This window comes from Rhipicephalus sanguineus, chromosome 1 (genome assembly GCF_013339695.2).
Source record: "Rhipicephalus sanguineus isolate Rsan-2018 chromosome 1, BIME_Rsan_1.4, whole genome shotgun sequence".
Taxonomy (NCBI): domain Eukaryota; kingdom Metazoa; phylum Arthropoda; class Arachnida; order Ixodida; family Ixodidae; genus Rhipicephalus; species Rhipicephalus sanguineus.
Window position 1 is genome coordinate 321418104 of NC_051176.1, and position 20110 is coordinate 321438213.

At 46.2% G+C, this 20110-nt stretch overlaps 1 protein-coding gene across 1 annotated transcript in view; it reads left to right on the forward strand.

Moving 5' to 3' along the window:
• The window catches only part of LOC119379491 (serine/arginine-rich splicing factor 12), an 84859-nt gene that overhangs the window by 28431 nt on the left and 36318 nt on the right, over positions 1-20110 (forward strand). The window contains exon 4 of the mRNA XM_037648793.2: positions 10515-10644. Within this exon, the coding sequence (XP_037504721.1) occupies positions 10515-10644 (130 nt within the window). The remainder of the gene's footprint in view (positions 1-10514; positions 10645-20110) is intronic.

The following is a 20110-nucleotide window of genomic DNA, read 5'->3' on the forward strand; positions in this document are numbered from 1 at the left end:
GGTGCAGAAAGCATGCACCTGCATGATGACGCATGCATGATGACGTTAGGTGCAGAAACTTTTCAGGGTAGGTGAGGGAGGATCAATGCATCGAGTGAAAAAAAAAAAGGAAAGCTGGTTTTCGCCCTGAGTTGCTGAAATAATCGCTGAAGAGGTTATTGCAGAAAACTTAACTGCATGACTCCCTTATTTTGGCATTGAGTGAAATATGAAGTGCCCCCGAAATGATTTTCTCCACGAGATTTGCAATGAATCTAAATATTTCTAGCTCTTCATAAGAGCCCCATAATAATTATTCAGGTGCTTGAATGCAACTTGCTTCTCCAACGTACTCCAGGATGTGAAATTAGCTGCTCCAGAGTGCTCCCAGATGCAAAATTACCTGCTCCAAAGTGCTGCTCCAAACTGGCTTCTCCAAAAATTGCTCGAAAGCAGAAGCCCTCGGTAACATCACTGCTTTTAAGATTTTTGCTTGTAATATCCAATATTATAATGCAAACTCAGTTTTGCCATTTTGCTAAATCGTAAGCGGAATTTTTCTTACTGTATACTCTAGGCACGCTCACATTATTTTACCTTTGTCCTTAACATCACCATGACATCAAAGTAAACTCGCATGGAATGTAGATATGTAAACAGAAGCAATGACGCAGACAGTTAAAAATATGAATAAAGCAGAGAACTTACTTGAGGAGGAGGTTATGAAAAACGCAATACAATAAACAGACGGGTAAAAACTATGCAGAGGACTAGGTAATGTATGGGATGCAAGCAGAGGACAGCAAGGAGAGCACTTGTGCTAACAATCAAGTTATCAAAGAACTTTTTGAATATTTCAACAGAAAGAACAAAAATACAGTACGCCACAATATTTTCTGTTACGTAAATGCTTGTTATCTTGCATCTAGCATCAGCACAGATGGATGCAAATGAGATTTAACAACCGTCGCACTAAGTCAATCTCATTGTGTGTAAGTCAAGCTGAAATCCACAAGATTTTACAAATTGCTGATGTGTGAAAGCCACAAGATGCAAAGCAGCCTCATTCTTGCATCTTGAGGCTTTGCAACGAAGCACCACGCAAGAAAAACTTCGATGATGACAGTATAGCGGCATCAGAATTTGTGTGAAGGACGCCGCGCGCTTTGGAGTAGGCAGCGCAACACAGTGCCTACAAACAAGTGTCATGGCACCAACACAGCTAAAAAGAAAGAAAATATCGAGAAAAAAGGTAGGCTGCGCGTAGATGTTCGCGTGCTTGTTTTTGTCGAGATGGCTTGAGCGCCATCATGTTGCTCTGCTCCACCAATAGGGACGTATACACCTCATCGCCTGTGCTCACTGGAGCACTCTGGTGGAAATATAAAGGAATGTCACTGTCGTTAGTTTTATTCAGGTGGCTTAGTAGGAGCAATATCAGCTTGAGAACCGAATTCATGTCGACGATTGTTTCACACGGTGGCGTTTCTATAGCAGTATCTTGTATCTTCAGATACACGATACATTATTGAAAGTATCGGAAATACAGATACCAAGATATCCAAAGAGTATCTAAGATACATGTATCTTCGATACTGCCCAGCACTGCTAACAACAGACTTATTACGGCTGGAAAGCTCGTTTGCTCGAGCGCGCGATAGTTAATTATTTGGAGACTGTTTATAGCACGCAGTTGCAGTTTGGTTTCAGAGAGTGCAGGGTGAGGTGTGACCCAGAGTGGTTTTCGTGTTAACATAGCTGGCTACGTGAGCACACAAAACTGCATTCACACGAACACCGCATTGACAACTCTTTTCTACGAAAGCTTCCTGGGTGCTGCTCTAATTGCCTCTGAGACGTTGTAAATATGCGTGACCCCCCAAAAATTCACTGCCGTGTCAAGGACATCAGCCTTTGCACTCCCATGCAAGTCTGCCCCCTCTTTCTGTTGAAAAGGTCTGCTTGGAGAGAGTGCTCACAAGGATCATGGCCACTAATACAAACTCTGGATGCTGGTGGCAGTTGGTTGTTTACCCAAAAACCAAAGGCGCCTGCAGTGGCGTGACACCAACTTTAAAAATTGATTTTAAATATGTTCTGGGCTATATAATCATTGATATTTCATAAATGGTGCGTGTGTGTCCGCATAAATCTATCCCACAAGTTCTCTCGCCTTCAAAATTTTGTCAGTACTCCTTTAAGAGGGGACACAGTGCCTGAAGATTCCTTATCGATTTAAACAAAACTTGCTGAGTTTATCTATATTTGGGTGCTGCTTTCAAATATGAAATTATTTTGCTAATACAATACAATGAAACCTGCCTGTAACGAACCTCCATACAACGAATTCCTCAATATCATGAAGTTTTTCTATGCCCCGCCAATACTCCATAGAAGCACATGTATTTGCGACCTCTGTCTAACAAAGTAGCAGTGCGAGGCACCCTTGATATAACGAATTTCCACCACCAACAACCTAGGGATTTCACGCCGAATTTTGTCACTTTGGCACGAGCAGGAGCCGGGCGGAGTGCGAAGCACTGGTGTCGCGCATGGCGCAGTGCAGGTGTGCACAAGGCGGGCGGGCGAGCCCGCGCCCATCGAGCCGGCGTTCTTGCCGCCGGCTCTTCGGTTGTTGCGGAAGTCTCTGAACTGCACTTCGTTAACGTGGCGTCAGGTGACTCCACTAAAAAGAAAGATATCCTTGCTTTGTGACGTTACACTTCGAGTTCGCACCACGTCGCATATGAAGAGCGCTTTTACGAATATTTCGTGGTGTCCGTGTCACTTGCTCTTCGTTTTCCACGCCGTGTACGCGTGTGTGGTTTCACTGCGTGTGCATGGACCAGCCCCTGACAACATGCAGCTTTGTAATTTTTTTCGGAGGACTGCGCTGTATCTACCGAGACGTTAGATTAGGCGCTGGTAGAAACTGTCCGAGACGATGGATCTTCGTACTCGTCACATGCTTTGCAGTCTTGTGCCACGCTGCGGGTTCGCTAGATTGTGGCCTACAAGATCAGCTTGCCGAGCCAGCCTCGGAGCTCGCGGCTAGACGATGACAGAGCAGCATTGTATCGATGTATGCAAACCTCCAGTATTGCCATTCCTCGTGAACAAGCAATACAGCTAAATAACGCAGTTTTTTGCCGCTAAATAAATGTTTTGGGTGAGCTCAACCTTCAGTTCCCCTTTTGTTAAATTTGTGTGTTTCTTCTCCAAATTTTCAAACTGAAACTGCATATAATGAAAACCTGTTTTGCAACAAATTTTTTCGGGAATTTGTCCCTTTCATTATATCCAGGTTTAACTGTATGTAGTTTTCAAAATATCATCCATTCCATGTTCTATTTAGGGAGCCATAGTTTTCCTAGACTGAGAGAGTTACAAAATAAACACATCAGAATGACCTGGAATGAGTACAGAATGCAAGAAAATGCATCAATGTTCTAAGCCCATTTGAAGAACAGTTGTGGTATGCTGAATATTTGTAACTGAAACCCCAGCTTGATGTAGACTCTCTTTCGAATGTTCAACATACCATCACTTTTGTTGAAATGGGTTAATAAAAACATTTTCAGGACCCCCTTAACCCTTTGAGGGTCAGACGTCCATGTACATCATTGCCAGTATGTTTAAAACGTGCACCTTCGATCATTTTTCTTGCTTGGCATGTGCTGCCACATTGCGGGAATATGTGAAATTTTTTTAAGCACCGATGCCTCTCCCTTTCTTTTTTTATGCTCTACTACAGCGGTGCGCCGGCTAGTTTCGGTTCCGTCCTTCGGCTGGTTCCCTCTTATTGCACCCGCAAAACTGATGGCTTTCTGGTTTAGAATCTTTCAAAAGGTGATGGATTTGTTACTATCTCGTTCATTGCTCCCCGGTAAGTGATTACGCCTGTTTCCTTGCAGGCGCTGACTGACACAAACAGTGCCGCTGTAGTTGCGTTTCCTGTTTCGGGGACTCTCAAAACCGCATTCAAAACAGACTCTCGCAAACCACATTAGTGATAAGACAAATGATTATGATAGGTTTCGGACTTGTTTTTTCATTCCGGGCACGCTCACAATTGCACAGTCTTCTTCACTGTGCTCACGCACACAGTTTGCTTGCTCTATAAAAGTGCATGCCGGTTTCTCGGCTGCAAAAGTAAGTCTAGCGGCACTTCGCCGCTTGACTGGCGCATCAGAATCTGATTTATTCAATTTCAGCCCATCATACGAGGCGTTACTTGCAAGTCAAGATTCAGTGGTGCGATCTTGTACGCATTCCAAATAAGCACGGAGGTGTGGCATTACATCCCGCCGCACGCAAATGGCCAATGTAAGCCGCGACAGGTGTCACGACCCTGCATTGACCAATCGCGTGCGGCTGGATGTAACACCATGCCTTCGTGCTTGTTTTGGAATGCGTGCAAAATCGCACCACAGATGTTCATGAGCGAACAACATCTCAAGAGCGTGCGCGGCCAAACAATGCTGACTGGATAGAAAGTGGCTTTTCCCCTCTGTGTTTCCACTTGACGCCACTTCATGCACTTATATTTGTATGTCTATGAACTACACAGATGTTTATTGCAACGGATAATTTTTTAAGTTGTATAGGTTTTTCTTTCGAAGCGTGAAAAGCTGGGCCGGTTGGTTCATGTTTAAGTGCGAGGAAATCAGCGAAACTGAAAAACAAGGACTAAGAAGACACATTCAACCGGTGGCCGGCGATGGCGTGCGCTTGAATGTGCCTTCTTCTTCGTCCTTGTTTTTCAGTTTCGCTGGTTTCCTCGCACCTAAATAGGTTTTTCTTTATAAATTACCTTTCTGTTACTCATGAAAAAACCATGTGCGTGTAACACAAAAGATTTTTATTGTGATAGCAATTATATGGGCACTCCCGGCTGTTTTTTGTCGTCGCTGCCATCATGCACCGTATATGTATATGTCTATATATGTATAGAAAAGCCACATAGAAAAATAATTCAGAAAAATTCAGAAAAATAATTCAGAAAAACACGCGGCGTTAGACGGCTAGGCCACGAAGAGTACCATCTTTCAGCCTGCTAACGGCGAGCTATTTATATACACCATTTACTTCCGCATGATCAGCCCCGAGATGGCGTGCAGTGCGCGCAGGGCGCGCTTTAAAGGTCGTCGTCCCGTTCCTGCGAACGCCGTTGCTCTTCACCCTACAGGACGTGGTCGCCTTTGTGCGCTTATCCATCTCGAGGAAAGAAGGGGGTGGAGCGGAGGGTTGTATGTCTTGTGCTTTCCCCACGATGTCCGCGCTGAAGTCACAGAGCGTATGAAGGTCACTTCGCTCGCTGCAGCGGCCGCGTTTGCGAAACGAGCGCGCTGTTCAAACAGAAATGAGTAACAACTGCGACAGTAGTTCGTGCTCGTCCTGCGTGTTCCTGTTTGTTCGTTTCATGCGTCCTGCGTTTTTTGATCAGTCCACTTCAAGTGTCGAGCTGTGACGCATGATAGTTTGTGCTCGTCCTGTGTGCATTCTTTCGTGCGTCCTTTGGGCTCGAGCGGCGCGCTGGCAATTTCGAGCTGCTTTCCGTTCTTCGCGTTACATTCCAATTTGTTGCTATCGCATTCATTGCTTCGCCACTGCGGCGAAAGTGACTTTTTTTGTCACGGTCTCTCAAAAAAATTTTAGACAATTTTTTTCTTAAGTAGATTCGTCTGACTAATTTTATATTGAGCAATGAAAAAAATACATTTTTGGGACTTATTTCGCGAAGAAAAGTCTACCCTCAAAGGGTTAAAGGGGTGGTGTCATAAAATACAGTCGACTCATTAATTCAAGCTCGAAGGGACCCCTGGGTTTTGTTTGAATTATTAGGCTGTTTGAATTATCGGAAGTTCTCATATATGCGACTCTGGGTAAGGTGACAGCACAAATTACGATTAGACATCTATATTCACACTTTCAAGCATTTCTAGATCCTAACTACAAAAAAACAGAAAGCGGTGCGTGTAAGGTCAACAAGTTTATTGACTATCTACTGCTGACCAGACCCTTTAAAAAAAATCATGGATGGTCAACTGCTTATTTGCCACATGCGCATTTAGCACGAAGCTCTCGATGCCAGTAAGTGCAGCCAGTTGATTCTGAAAGTTTTCTGTTGCTGTCAGAAATTTTCCCACTTTAGCAATGTAGTGGAAGGCCTGCACAGTTGTCACATTTTCCACTTCTGGTTCTTCTTCACTTTCACTGCTGTGTTGTGCTGGCAGCACCTCTGCCACCAAGTCATCGAGTGTGTCCTCCCTGCACACGCACAGGTTATCATCAGTAGCTGCATAAGTGTCGAGGTCGGCAGTTAACGTTGCGCGCTTTTAGAGCAGACAGCACTTGGCTTTCGTTGTCCTCCTCAGTCTGCAGGCAATCAGGTGAAGCGGCAATGCTGCAGCCAGGTATGCGGAAGGCATGCTGGAAGCAGTTCCTTATTGTTGCTGATGTGGCGGCATTCCATGCGTCGGCGAGCATCCCCGACTACGAGAGGAGTGTGACACTGTAAGGCATGCCGTTGTCCATACATATCAGCATTCTCTTCAGCAGTGTTTTCCGGTAATTAAGCTTCAGGCATTTGATTACCCCTTGATCCAGGGGCTGGAGGACAGCTGTAGTGTTAGGAGGCAGAAATTCGAGGCGAATTGCTTCCAGCCCCTCTACATAGCCATGTGCAGGACAGTTATCAACAATGAGAAAAATTTTCCTTTTGGCTCGCTTGATTTGCCCATCCGTTTTGCGGAGCCAACCCTCGAACAAAGCTTGCGTCATCCAGGCTCGCGTGTTTCCGTCATATGCAACTGGGAGCGTTCGGACACCTTTAAAGCACCTGGGATGCTTTGACTTGCCCACATCGAAGAGTTCTGGCTTGTGACTTCCGTCCATATTGGCGCAAACCATGATGGTTAACCGTTCTTTGCTGAGCTTTCCGCCAGTACAACGCTCTCCCTTGCGACACAAGGTTTGATCGGGCAGGCACTTAAAAAACGGCCCCATTTCGTCGGCATTATATATATCAGCCGGGGAGCATTCAAGCAGCAGGCTTTGAAGTTTAGTCTGCTGCCAGTCAGAAGAAACAGTTTCATCGACCACTGCCGCTTCACCGCTCACCGTTTTGAAGGAGAGACCGTGGCGTTCCTTGAACCGAGAAATCCAGCCATTGCTGCACTTGAAATTTTCAATTCTGAAGCGCAAAGAAAGTTCTTCAGCTTTCTCTCATAGGATTGGCCCATTTATCGGTAGATTGGAGCTCCGTGCGCGCTTGAGCCAAAGAAGCACGGCGTTTTCGAGATCTGGGCACGCAGCTTCCCTAAGCCTTTTCCGATCGGGAGCGAAGCGGCTCGCGTTATTCTGCAGCTTGTCTTTGGCTTTCAGAATGGTTGTGAGAGTGCTTTTGGTAATTCCATACTTCAGTGCCACTTCAGTCTTCTTCACTCCAGCGTCGACTTCTTGGATAGTGGCCAATTTCTCTTTTAGGAGCAATATCCGGTACTTTCCTCGCGGTGACATGGTCGATGGAAAAATGCGCAGCACGTAAGAAAGACAGGCTGCCAGGTCACGTGCTTCGGAGTCTGCTTTCGCCGGCACACCGGAAAAGCCGAGATAAGCCGCGAGCTAGCTTCGTACCCACCGGGCCGGATTTCTTTTTTTTTTTTCCCCACCGCGGCGCGGTATGCTGATAAACGATTGTGCGGCAAAACCTTTTCCCTTGAAGCTTTAAGGCGCCTATTTTTCAATTTTAGACTATTATGATAATCATAAGCACGCAAATTTCCAAATATTGCCGGCAAATCAGCAGATATTTTCCGGTATGGACAGACAAAGTACGAATCAACCGAATGACGAAGTTTGAATTAAGCGGCTTTTAAATACATTGAAAGCATAGCGGGCCAACCAAAATATTGAATTTTGTATGAATTAACCGAAAGTACGAATTATCAGAGTTTGAATTATCGCGAGTCTACTGTATTGAGGCTATGAAAAGCCTGTTGTGGGCTTCCTCTGTAAGCAAGGACACTCAGCACGAAGTGCTGGACACAGCAAACATTTAGAATATATTTTAATTTGCTAAATGCTCATTCACACGACCGAGACCAGTGTTGTACACGTTCCTCTAAAATGGTAATGAAAACTCGTTCCTCGTTTCTTCCCAATCTTGGAACGATTTCCCGTTACAAGTTCCTTTAATGTGAAAGGAAAGAGTTTCAATTACATTTCGAAGATTGGAACATGTCGTTACATTAACGTTACATTTGATTTTTTAATTAAAATATAATGTTGGATAATCCTCAGGTGAAATAAAGTTGGCAATTTAAAGCTCACATTGAGCTACATATGTTATAAGAATTTGTCATCGCCAGCAGCAGGTTATACAGTAAAAGCTCGTTAATTTGGAAAATTGGATACTTCGGACATGTTCATCGGTCCTGGCCAGCATATATAGTAGACTCCCTTTAAAGGGACACTAAAGGCAAATATTAAGTCGATGTTGATCATTGAAATAGTGGTCCAGAAACCTTGTAGTGCTACTTTTGTGCCAAGGAAGTGCTTGTTTTGAAATCACGTTTTAGTGGTCCACGTAGCGTCAGCACACTTCAAACCACCCGCCTGAAAGCGGTCTTTTTCACGTCAATGTTGCCGTGCCCAACTTTGTCCACCTTTACTGCGCGGCGGCGTGCACTGGCCGCGTGCAGCATTCGGGTATCCGGCAACATCACATGCATGCGGCATTTTGTCGAACTTTCTGTCAGCACGACTTTCACGAGCGCGCAAAACATGCGGCAGTATGCGATACCGAAACTACCAGTAAGACGCGACCGTGTGAGCGAAGCAGGGCGCCGGGCGAAGCGCAGTTCAGTGAAAACGGAACCTTTGAACCACGCACGCGCACCATTCCCCATGGCAACGCCAAAGAGTTTCTTTTTTTCCATGAATCAAACAGAAACGAACAAGCAGCATTTTATTGTCTCTTGATGCACGGAAGGTTCTTTTTTTATTGCAGCTAGTTTGATTACGAGTGATTAATTGTAGTCGTGCGCAGCCATGGATGAAAGAAAAACTTGCGAGGGAGTGCGCCTAACGTCCACAAGCTAACCTCGTCCAAACCCTCCCCACAGGTGCAAATGCTGCACCATAACTTTAATATAATGCTTCTGGCGCCATTAAAAGTACAGGACAAAGGCTGTTGCAAGCTTTTTTTTTGCTTAGCATTGTTAGTTATGGCCACACTTTTCTTGCCTTGTCTGCATGAATTTTGTGCAGCTTTTCTTGTGTGTGACAATTCTTGTAGACTGCAGACAATTTCTAAGAGGACAATTTGCACTGATGCAGTGAAGAAAGCTAAGCTATCGTGCAGATACTCTTGCATTTTTTTGCACGTGCTTGTTTGTAGTGTACGCGTTACATTGAGCAGTACCTTTCGCCTTGTTAAAACGTTATAAAGTGAATCTTTTTGGAAATGCAATTTGTATTTTTTAATCTAAATGGTCTTACTTGCACCGCAGTAACCTGTTTTGTTTTGCGGGTCGACCGATGCGGTGCATACTATCTATTTGCGATGCAGTTATCAGCCTTCACTTTGCAAAAAAGGTGCGCAGGAGTTTCGCTCAAAAATGTAATTTCAGTGTTTTAAACATAATGGGCTTTCTGTTGTAGGAGTTCGTGGAAGCTGGCACCACCATGATGTATTCGCAGCTCGTTTTACGGGTCTTTCAATCCCGCGAATGCGATGTACTTTTGCGCAGTGGCTCCATATAAACGGTTAACGCTCGAGAGTGCCTATTTTTCTGCATGTAACGTATGTGGAGTCTCCAGTGTGGTTAATTCCTCACTCTTGCAAAGCATTGTTCTTCTGCGATTACATTTTACTGTTGGTGTGGGAATACTGGAATAGTGAGCGCACGAATCAATCTAATCGCAAATGGTATATCGTATTCGATTGTCAGGATACGATGTGGAGGCCTGCACAGTGCCATAGGTTGCGTGCACCATGGATACCCTCGTGCTTGAGGTCGCCTAGCGAGTGTTTCACTCGTTTCCGGCGCAAAAGAAATGCTGAGCATGACGCAGATGGGCCACCCCAGCTGAGGTAGCGGACTTTATCGCGTGGTGTGTGGTCTTTTGTCCGTCGCGCAGATTGACCTTACGATAACCCACATGTTGTCAACCTAGAAATATCACTTCTTCTTGCTGCAGACTTTACGGTACTTGGAATGGCGAGTCTAACGCTTCTCAAGAATTGCTGCAGATTATCGCTGATATGCAGTGACTTGTTCTCTCTAGAGACTGCGATCCTACCGACTTTCTCAAGTCAAGCTGGAGTGTTGAGTGAAGGGACGTTCTAGAATACAGGGGTTAGATGTCTTTAGCAGTGTGCATGTAGTTGCTCCAAAGTGCTTTGGAGCTCCAAAACTGCTCAAAAATTAACATTTTGCTGCTTCAAAAATTACTCCAAATCTCACTTCAAAGCTTACCATTCATATCACCTGTGTATTTGTTATAGTACTATATTTGGCTTATTGCAGCTCCATCTGAAATGAGGGGAAGGGAGCGGATGCGGCGGACTCGCTCTCCTTATGGCCATGGACGTCACGATGATCGTGGCAGGAGGCGCTCGCGCAGTCGGTCACCCTATGCTCGAGACAAAAGTCCTAGGTGAGCGCATCTTGTTTTTATACCTAATGCACCAAGGCTCGATATGTTTGCAGTGAAAGCATCATGGGGCTGCTGCACAATATTGCTGGTCGGGCCATTTGCACAGTGTCGGGAAAAATTATCTGAGAAAGTCTTATAAACATGTGATACCTACTCTTCAACTCATTGTCTGCAGTGGATAAATCATCATGCACACAGCAGTTGAGTGCTTGTTTAGTAGGAGAAAGTTTGTAACAGGTGCCTGCCGCAGCTGTATTTCAACAGAACCTTATATGAACCTTATATCACAGTCATCTGCAGATATCTGCTCGGTTGCGCGTGTGGCGTACGCTGTACACTGTGCGGATTGATGGCGGTACGAGCGTGCCATGCTGCCGTTCGCAAGTTCGCCGCCGCCGCGTAGTGCGAAACCGCTTTAACCCTGTAATGCCCAAAAGGCGTTCTGCCTTGAGAAAAATTGTGAGAAAACACTCACCATACATACTCTTCGTGTAGGGTTCATATTAAGAAAAAAGATGGTCAAATTTCATTTCGAACATAACTTAATTAATTAATTTGAATAAATGAGTAACTCGGTGTACCTTAATTATAGCATGTTAAACATCCAATAACGGCTTTTCTATGAAGCTTTGACGGATTTTTAACCTCTTTTGAGGCATTATATTTAATGTATCAAATATGATACATTGGGCATTACAGAGTTAAAGTGCGCGTCGCTTTGTAGAAACAAAAGTAGCTTGCTGTTGTTGAGCGGCGCGGGCACCGAAAAACGTCGATGCACTGACAGCGAGCATATACTGCGTGTTTGACTACGTGACAACTCAAGTGCGCCGCGCATCGTCGTGCAGGGCCGCGAGAGCATCGTGGAGACGTAGAGTGCGCGTTGCTTGCAAAATGCTTGTTTTCGCCGCGTTGAACGAACAGGCTACTCGCCGCACCCGTGCACGGTCCGGAGTGAAGCTGGCACGAAGAACGTACAAACGCGCGCATACGGCATACAGCAAGCGACCCGGCAGTGACTCCGCGAGCCGAGTAGGCGACGCGCTGCACAGAACTAGCCAGGGATGATCGGCTCCACGTGGCAGTACCGCGCTACAGTGAAACGGTGTCAGTTCATTGCAAAGGCGGGTAATTCACTCGTTAGCACGTAGCGGGCGTCGCTTCACGACGCAAAAAGGCTTAGCTTGTCACCGGAGGGGTTGTTGTAACACTTTAATAAAAGTGCACAGAAAAAAAAAACGGCTTGGCTGCTGAGTGCACTTTTTTAAATTCGAGTCCATATACAACGAACTACTGATATAGCGACCACTTTTCGCGACACTTTCGAGTTCGTTATAAGCGGGTTCGACTGTATCACCGGCAATTGCACCACCAGTGCGTCAAAACATGTGCAGCTCGATCTTGGGGCCGCCCAGGTCACAACCACTGACAAAGAATTAGTCCGCTGAATAAACAGCGCTCGCGCGGGCGTCCCGATCCATGACGCCATGATCGCTGCCGACGCAGCTTCCATTGTGCAAGTCGGATCGACGGCAAAATGCATCCTCCGCAGAAGCTCGTGACGCCTAGGCCAGTTGGTAGCGTGAAAGTGAGGCGGCGACTCATCGGCGGACGTCTGTTCCAGAAACGCTGCTGATAGCCCGTTTCAGGAGTCGCACGGCACGTAATTGAAGCAATGTTAAAGGGGTCATGAAGCACCCCTTGGGCTTGTTGTGAAAACACATCCTGTGGAAAGCTGACACGGCTATGAGCTGCTCTGCCAAATGTTAGTCGTGCGCGCCGTGTAAAGGCCACAAACGGAGCGCGAAGTTGCCGTTTCCTCAGGCGCCCTCTTTTCAAACAGAGGCCGGTTCTCACTCTCGTCGGTGGGCGGGGCGTCTGCCCGTTGACGTCTTGGATCTGCCTGTTTACGTTGCAAGAGACATAGCATGCTTAGTGGCCGATAGCCGACGTAAATCGAGAGCGGCATTTGGATCAGATGCGCTTCTTGCCACGGGGTGCCGCCACTTGCCGGTGCCGCACTACTCAGTACACGGTAGCCGCACTCGCGCACGCGAATCACAGCGGGAGAGCGATTGCGTTTCATGACGCGCGCTGACGTAACTTCTTTCCCCCGTGCCATCCCTCCCTGTGTAGCTTCCAATGCGGTCGTCGGCACGCGAAAAGAGAGAAAGCGCTGAAAGCATGCGCCAAACCCCCGTAACTCCGCTAATTCTTGACGGATTCGAGAAATTTTTGCGGCAATCGATTCGGGAGGCAGTTAACTCCGATACTGAGGTCATTAGATCATTACTTGGAAAAGTGGTTCATGACCCCTTTATATTCACCACCGAATACGAAAACCGTGATACAGGCAATATTGAAACAAAGCGGTGCAGGAAAGCTAGTCACTGTGTTAGGTCATATGGAAAGGCCTTGTAACTATGAGGCGACAAAATGTGAACGAAGGCACGTCGCAGCAAGACACTGTCTAAGTAATAACGACAGGCGTGCCGCTAGAATGTCTGTCACTTCTGTTTCTGGACATCGCGGAACGAAATCAGGGAAAACTAGAGCAGTGTCAAATTTTCCATGCTTCACATCCATGGAAGGGCACGTTAACAGTGGGAACGCATTGTCACTTTTCATCAAATATACTTTATTCACGAATCTTCATCCAGAGGAGCTTTTTCGTAACTTTCTCCCACCAGCACATCCAGGTTGGTAATCGCTCTTGTGGTAATACCCCCTGAATGGCCCTGCCCTTCTGAGCTCGTGAGTATTAGGACCCCAATTCGAATATTTTGTTTGTTCTTTTTTTTCAAATGTCGTCTCATTAAAGGAATTCTTCCTGGTCAGAGCAGCCGCAAATCTGTTTTAGTTTGCACAGCTGTCAGTAGCGGGCCCGTCGCTGACGGCCCTGGCATCGGAAGGCCCATTGTGCCTGCCGCAGCTGTATTTCAACAGAGTTGCAGCACTACCACGAAGTGCACAATCTTTCTCTAACATCTTTAGGAAAAGGAAACTGAATACCATAAAAACGCACGTATAGCTCGGACTTGCATGTAGTCTGAGGTGTGTTTTGGCAATAGCAAATGTTGGAAAAGAAGTTTTCATCCGAATATAGCCAGAGGAAAACAAACTGAAGACTTATTTACACACTTATTCATTGTCGTCTGACATCCTTTCTTCCGAAACTCCCGAAACGCGGCTACGTTATGTTATACGTCCGCCCCTCGCTTTCCAGGGTCAGTAGTAGCTGATGGTTAAAAAAATTAGTTTCCTTAAAGGTAAAGCAGTGAATTCGGTAGCAACAAACTGTGTTATACATAGTAAGGCTACACTCTAAGAAAAAAGCGAGTATTTGGGGAGTATTTCTGCTGCACAAGAATAATCGTCATCTGGCTTGCTCGCGTTTCCTTTCTTGAAAACCCGGCTCTCGTCACTTTCCTATCAAGAATGCTATGTCACGCTGATAACGCGCGTGCCGTTCGTGACCGGCAAGTGCCAGGACTGCGGTGATTACGCGAGGTGGATGACGATTATTGTTGTGGGGCAGAAATACTCCCTAAATACTCTATTTTTTTCTTAGAGTGTAGCAGGTAACTCTTTTGGATATGATCTCGTGCAGTTCAACAGAACGCAGATTTTAGAGAATACAGCCACTTCAGATACTGAAGTGATCGTGCTTTCAGTTCTCTATACGTGAAGTAAACGTTGGTAGTACAGCAAGTTTACGACCTGTCTCCTGATGCTTATCGAGATACCGCGCGCGCCAGCGACCGCGCCCTTCGAGCGACGCAGCAACCAGTCCTCCCTCCACTCCCGTTGCCTCATGCTCGTTATGAAAGACGGCGTGGAGTTCCTCTCTGCTTGATGAGCAATCGACGGCAGGCCTCGCGCGCAGGGTGATGTTATCGCATGCGCCCTCCGTGCGATGGAGGCGGCCAGCTCGTTTTATCTCCGCTTCAGCCGCGTTCGTAGCCAGCTTTTACTCACATGTAGAACATACGATGCGCGGGGAGATGTTATCATGCGCGGGGTGACATTATCAATTTGGACTTTATACTGAAAATGACTCCAACGGCGACGCCAAAAACCCGTGGAGAGTGTGCGTATAATTGCTGTCGCGATAAAAAGAAAAATTTATTATGGCAGCTGCGCACTAGTGGTGCCAAGCCTGAAGGAAGAGTTGAGCTGAGTGGCCATCCTTGTTTTTATTTTTTCTTTACTTCTATATTTTTCTCTTTTTGTTTGTTTCTTGTATATCTTTGTATCGGTTTCTTTGTATTTCTTTCCCTGTCGTGCTCTATCTATCTTTCTTTCTCTTGCCTTTCCCTCTGTCTTTCTGCTTCTTTCTTTCATTCAGTCTTGCTCTCTATTTTTTCGTGTCTTGTCGTTTTCTTCTCTCTTTCTATGTCTTTTTCGGCCTTTTTATCTCTACATGTCTTTATTCCCTTTATTATTGCGATAGCAATTATATGGACAGTCTCTGCTCGCTTTTGCCGTCGCCGTCATGCACCGTATTTGTATATGTGTGTGTATATATATATATACAGTAAAACCTCGTTATAACGAAGTTGAAGGGGGAGTCGTAATTACTTCGTTATAACCATTAGTTCGTTATAGCCAATATCCATTTCTACCGACAATTAGCACGCAAGAGAGGATGTACTGACCACGAAATCCCACAGCAACCCGCCACGCAAACGAAAAACGGCCGTCGCACGGAGAAAAACTAGCAAAAAAAAAAAAAGAAAGAACAGCAAAGAACTGCCGCTATGTCGAGTCCGTCCTCGCCGTCATCGTGAGCGCCGAAGAAGCGGCGCAGCAGGTCTGCCGCATCCAGCGCTTGCGCGGACGTCAGAACATCGGGTTCACCAACTCCGGGCTGTCGTCGACACATTCGTCACTGTCGTCATTCACCACCCCTGTCACCGCGCGCACAATTTCAGCCTCTGTCAGCTCTTCTGTTCTCACCGCGTCAGCATCGGCACTGACGTACGTGCAGAAGGTGTCGCAGTCGGGCACAACTCCGGCGTCAAGGAGAGCGTCCCACGACGCCAGGTCTTGGTCACCCGCGGCACCCTCATTGGCGGCAGCACCGATATCTTCGCTGTCACCGCCGCTGTTGACGCCAAATGAGGCATGCCGGAAGCAGTTGGCGATCGTGCTTGCTGTTACAGACATCCAAGCAGCCTGTAGCATCTCGATCGCCATGTAGAGGTCGATTGTAGTGTCGCGCTTCGTGCTCATAGAGTAGAATTCGGTCGATTACACGCTTGCGGTACCGTGCTTAACGCTACGCCGAAATCTTCGGGAACTTTTTTCTTCTTGACGGACTCAACGGCTTTCAACATTGCCGCCTTCTGCTCGATTGTAATCGTTTTGCGCTTTCGTTTGCCGTTGCCGTCGTCCATCTCTTGTCTAGCGGCGGGAACCGAGAGAGACGCTGTTCTGATGCACACGCGGCGAACGACATGCCAAAAGGCCCGCGCCCACGCCGCGCGGTCGCCGTCCACGCGTGCAACAGGACAACGGGCGGGCCCACGAGTTCTGCGGGAGAGGGGAGGCCGGGTGACGTGCGCGGGTGGGTCCACGAGTTTCAGTGGAAGGGGAGGCAGGCAGACGCGCACCCTCGCGCGTGTTGGCAGGCGGATCCTCGGGAGCGCGAGGCGCGAGTTTTGAATTACCGCATCCGTGATGGGACGTAAACCGTTGCACGCTATAAGACATTGACTTGCCGGCTACCAAAATGGTCAGTAAATGCTCGGCGGGGGAAAAAAAAAAAGGTTCGTTATATCTATTGCGAGGAAATTTTAGCTTCGTTAAAACGAGGTTTTAAATACATGGGCGTCTATGGGAATTTCAAGGGGAATTACGATTGCTTCATTATATCCATTAGTTCGTTATATCCCGACACTTTCTCTTAGCCACGGTCCTGCGCCGCGCACTCTAATGAGCGCAGCGTCTGTCACGGAAATTCTTATGCCGCTTTCGTGTCGTTATTGAAGGTTCTCTTGCTTGGTGCTTCGTTACGAAATCTGAAGAATTCAAGAACGGAGTTGCTTCGCGTCTCGTGGCTTTCACACACCAGCGACCTGAAGGACTTCATGGATGGAAGTTTGTCTTACATACGATGACATTGGCTTATATGCTGAGAATGTTCTAAGAACTATAGCTCCACCGATACCGATGCTCGATCCATTAGAACAAGCCCTTACCTAGCAAAAGATATCTCAGTGTACCGTATGTTTTTCTTCCTGCTATTTTTTTCAAAGAGCTTTTGAAATCATAATTTGATTGTTAGCACAAACGCTTTCTTATCTGCGCTTCTTTTGGATATGATACATTACCTAGGTCTCGATTGCTTTTTCCGGTGTCGCTGCAATATCGCTTTTGTAAAGGGCTGCCAAAAGAAGCTCTCTGCTTTGTTGCTACTTTTAAATGTCTGCGTTATATATGCTACTGTTTACGCATTTACACTTCACTTGAATTTACTGTTCTGCAAAGGAGATTTTGAAAACAAATATATAGTTATGTGGGCGTGCCTTGAGTATACAGTAATAATAATATAGTAAAAGCTCGTTAATTCGGATTTCTAGGGACCGGGAAAAATGTCCGAATTAACCGAATGTCCGAATTATCGAATGGTCGAAATAAACACAATAAATGCAAGAGTTTTTTCAACATACCTTTACTTTACAAGGTAATTGCGGATGCGTCTCTGTTTTCGAGCAGAAATTTGCGCGGACACAATTTTTCTGAGCCCTTCAAGGTGCTTAGCAGCTCGCATGCTGTTTGCAGTGCCAAAACAAAATTCTTTAAGGATGACGAGGGCCTCCGCGGCTTCCTTCACAGTACGAGGGGGCCTGTGTGGCTCATTGTGTGGCTGCTCCTCTTCAGGCTCTTCGTTCTCGGATTCGTCGTCATACATCACTTCCTTGACGATTTGCTCATCAGTCAGAGAGCCGGCAGTGGCAACGCCATCAATGCCGATATAATCGTCGAGTGTCACTGCATCAGGCACAACACTTCCGAAATCCTGCCCGTCGTAGGCACCGTCGTTCGGCGACACTTCGGCCACTGCGGCATCGCTGGAGTCGGGTACAACATAGCCACTGTGCCTGAAACAGTTGGCAGTGGCGTGCACAGGCGTGCTCTGCCACACATACGCGAAGAATGCTAACAGCGCTCAGGAGACTCGCGTCGGATTATTTGCCGACGTCATTTCACAGGAGCTACTTCTTGTCGGGAGAGCCCATTTTTCGTGGCACGCAAAATTTCTACTTTGGTAGTGAAGTCCTTGGCGTCGTACTTGGGCCGCTTTGCCGGCGTTGCCATCGGCGGAGAGTGCGTTCACACGAGAAGTCAGCACAAAAGCACCAGCAACGATCAAGCTAAAGGAGCCGTACTGAATCGTTCCTCAATAAAACGGCGTTCAACGATGCTGCACGGCTGCACACCAACTGGAACAAAGCAAAAGGCGTTCAACCAGTCTCAAGGCAAACCAAGCCGATAATTGATGTCCATGGCGATGCAGCGTTTGAGCTTCACTTTTGTTCCGAATGGTTCTTTTTTCGTTTTCGAGCCTCGCCAGTGGCCCGAAAGTCGCCGAATTATCCGATTTGCGGTCAAATCTGTCCGAAATAACGAGTGCCCAGTCTCATAGAGTGATGCATATATTTACAGGGACCTGATGACGTGTCCGAATTAACCGATTTTCCGAATTAACGAGAGTCGAATTAACGAGCTTTTACTGTATCTGAGATTTAACGTCCCCAAACCACGTTATGATTATGAGAGACGCTGTGGTGGAGGGCGTCGAAAATTTCGGCCACCTGGGGCTTTTTCAACGTGCACCTCAACCTAAATACACTGGCCTCAAGGATTTTTGCCTCCATTGAAAATTCGTCCGCCGCGGCCAGAATTCGTTCCTGTGACCTTCGGGTCAGTAGTCGAGCATCATAACCACTACGCCACCGCGGCGGGCTTTGAGTATATAGTACAAACCATTATACTTTACCGCTTAATATAATCGTGAAATTGAGTTTGCATTATAATAATGGAAATTATTAGGAGCCATCTTATAGATGTTAGATGGGGGATCCGAGAAACATTTATACCAAATGCACAGTTTTTCTCATGAGCGTCCCAACTAGTATTTTCAGGCAATTTTGCATTGGCAATTAATTTTCTGTTGCCTTACCTTAACAAGTAAGCTGACGATACTTCATCCTTAATTGGCATAGCTAATAGTGGTCCCGCCTGCATCGGGTTTCTATATTTATTCACTGTGAATGTTTGATACAGAACCCCCTGTCTATATTACTTATAATTTCTCTTTTTTTCCCTCTTTTAGGCCTCCCTGATTTTTTTACTATTACTAGTCGCCAGATCATCGGAGCTGTAAGTGGCAATTGCGCGAATAGCGGCGATGTCCTGCCACGCTTTGTGCAACTATACTGCAATGCGCTCTTATTTATTTATTTATTTTGGTGTGATTGGGTTTAAACCGCAAAAAAAAAAATTGTTAGCGAACGAACAAATTTGCGAATGTATCGAAGTATCTTAAAGATACAATTGGCAAGTATTGTATCGGATACAATTATTGCGGTAGTATCTTCTATCTGTATCTCAAATACTTTTTGCCTGAGTATCTTGTATCGTATCGCGATACAATTTCAAAGTATCTTTGCCCAGCCCTGTTCCAGACTGCCCGAGCTATCTGTCAAAGAAAAAAATGAAAGAGGCTAGCTGAGAGGCATGCAGGGGTGCAACAGCTGCGCCAATTTGATACAATTCCTTATTTTTGCACCAAGCTGAGCCCAAACCTTGAAATCTGTTGAAATTGCGTCACGCTGTGTCAAAATACCCGACCAGCCTCAAAATTTTCTCAGTACCACTAATTTTTATTAAGACATAGAGAATGCATTAATCACCTGCAGTTTGCGCATCGTTATCCAATCCACTCCAGACGTGCAGACCATAACCCTAACTGCTTGTTCACTATACCCTGTCATCATCGCAAACGAAAAAAAAAAAAAAAGACAGCGGTTAAGCCACTTTTGCCACAGTACACATTCGTTGTGCGGCTACTAGTATTTACTGTGACGGGACACTACACATTTTGTCCCTTAATTACTCATGCATGCACAGGCCATATAATGACTACTACAATGATAGCTGACATCTAAAAATTACTGGAAATCATTGAGAGCGGTGTATGACCTTTTTGCGACCCTGAGAAACTATAAGCAAAAACATACGCCAGGTTTCTTTTTTCACCACCCCCTTTCGCTCCTGATTTACGAATCTCCCGAATTTCGAGGTTGCCAGGTTGGCAGTGGCAGAATGGCATATCCAGCACCTGTCAAACGATTTGACAGGCTCTGCAAATGTTAATGGGGACTTGACATTGTTTGCACTGTGGGGTGGTTCAGCAGACTATTTATTGAAATAGCACTGCTCACGTGCACTGTGCTCT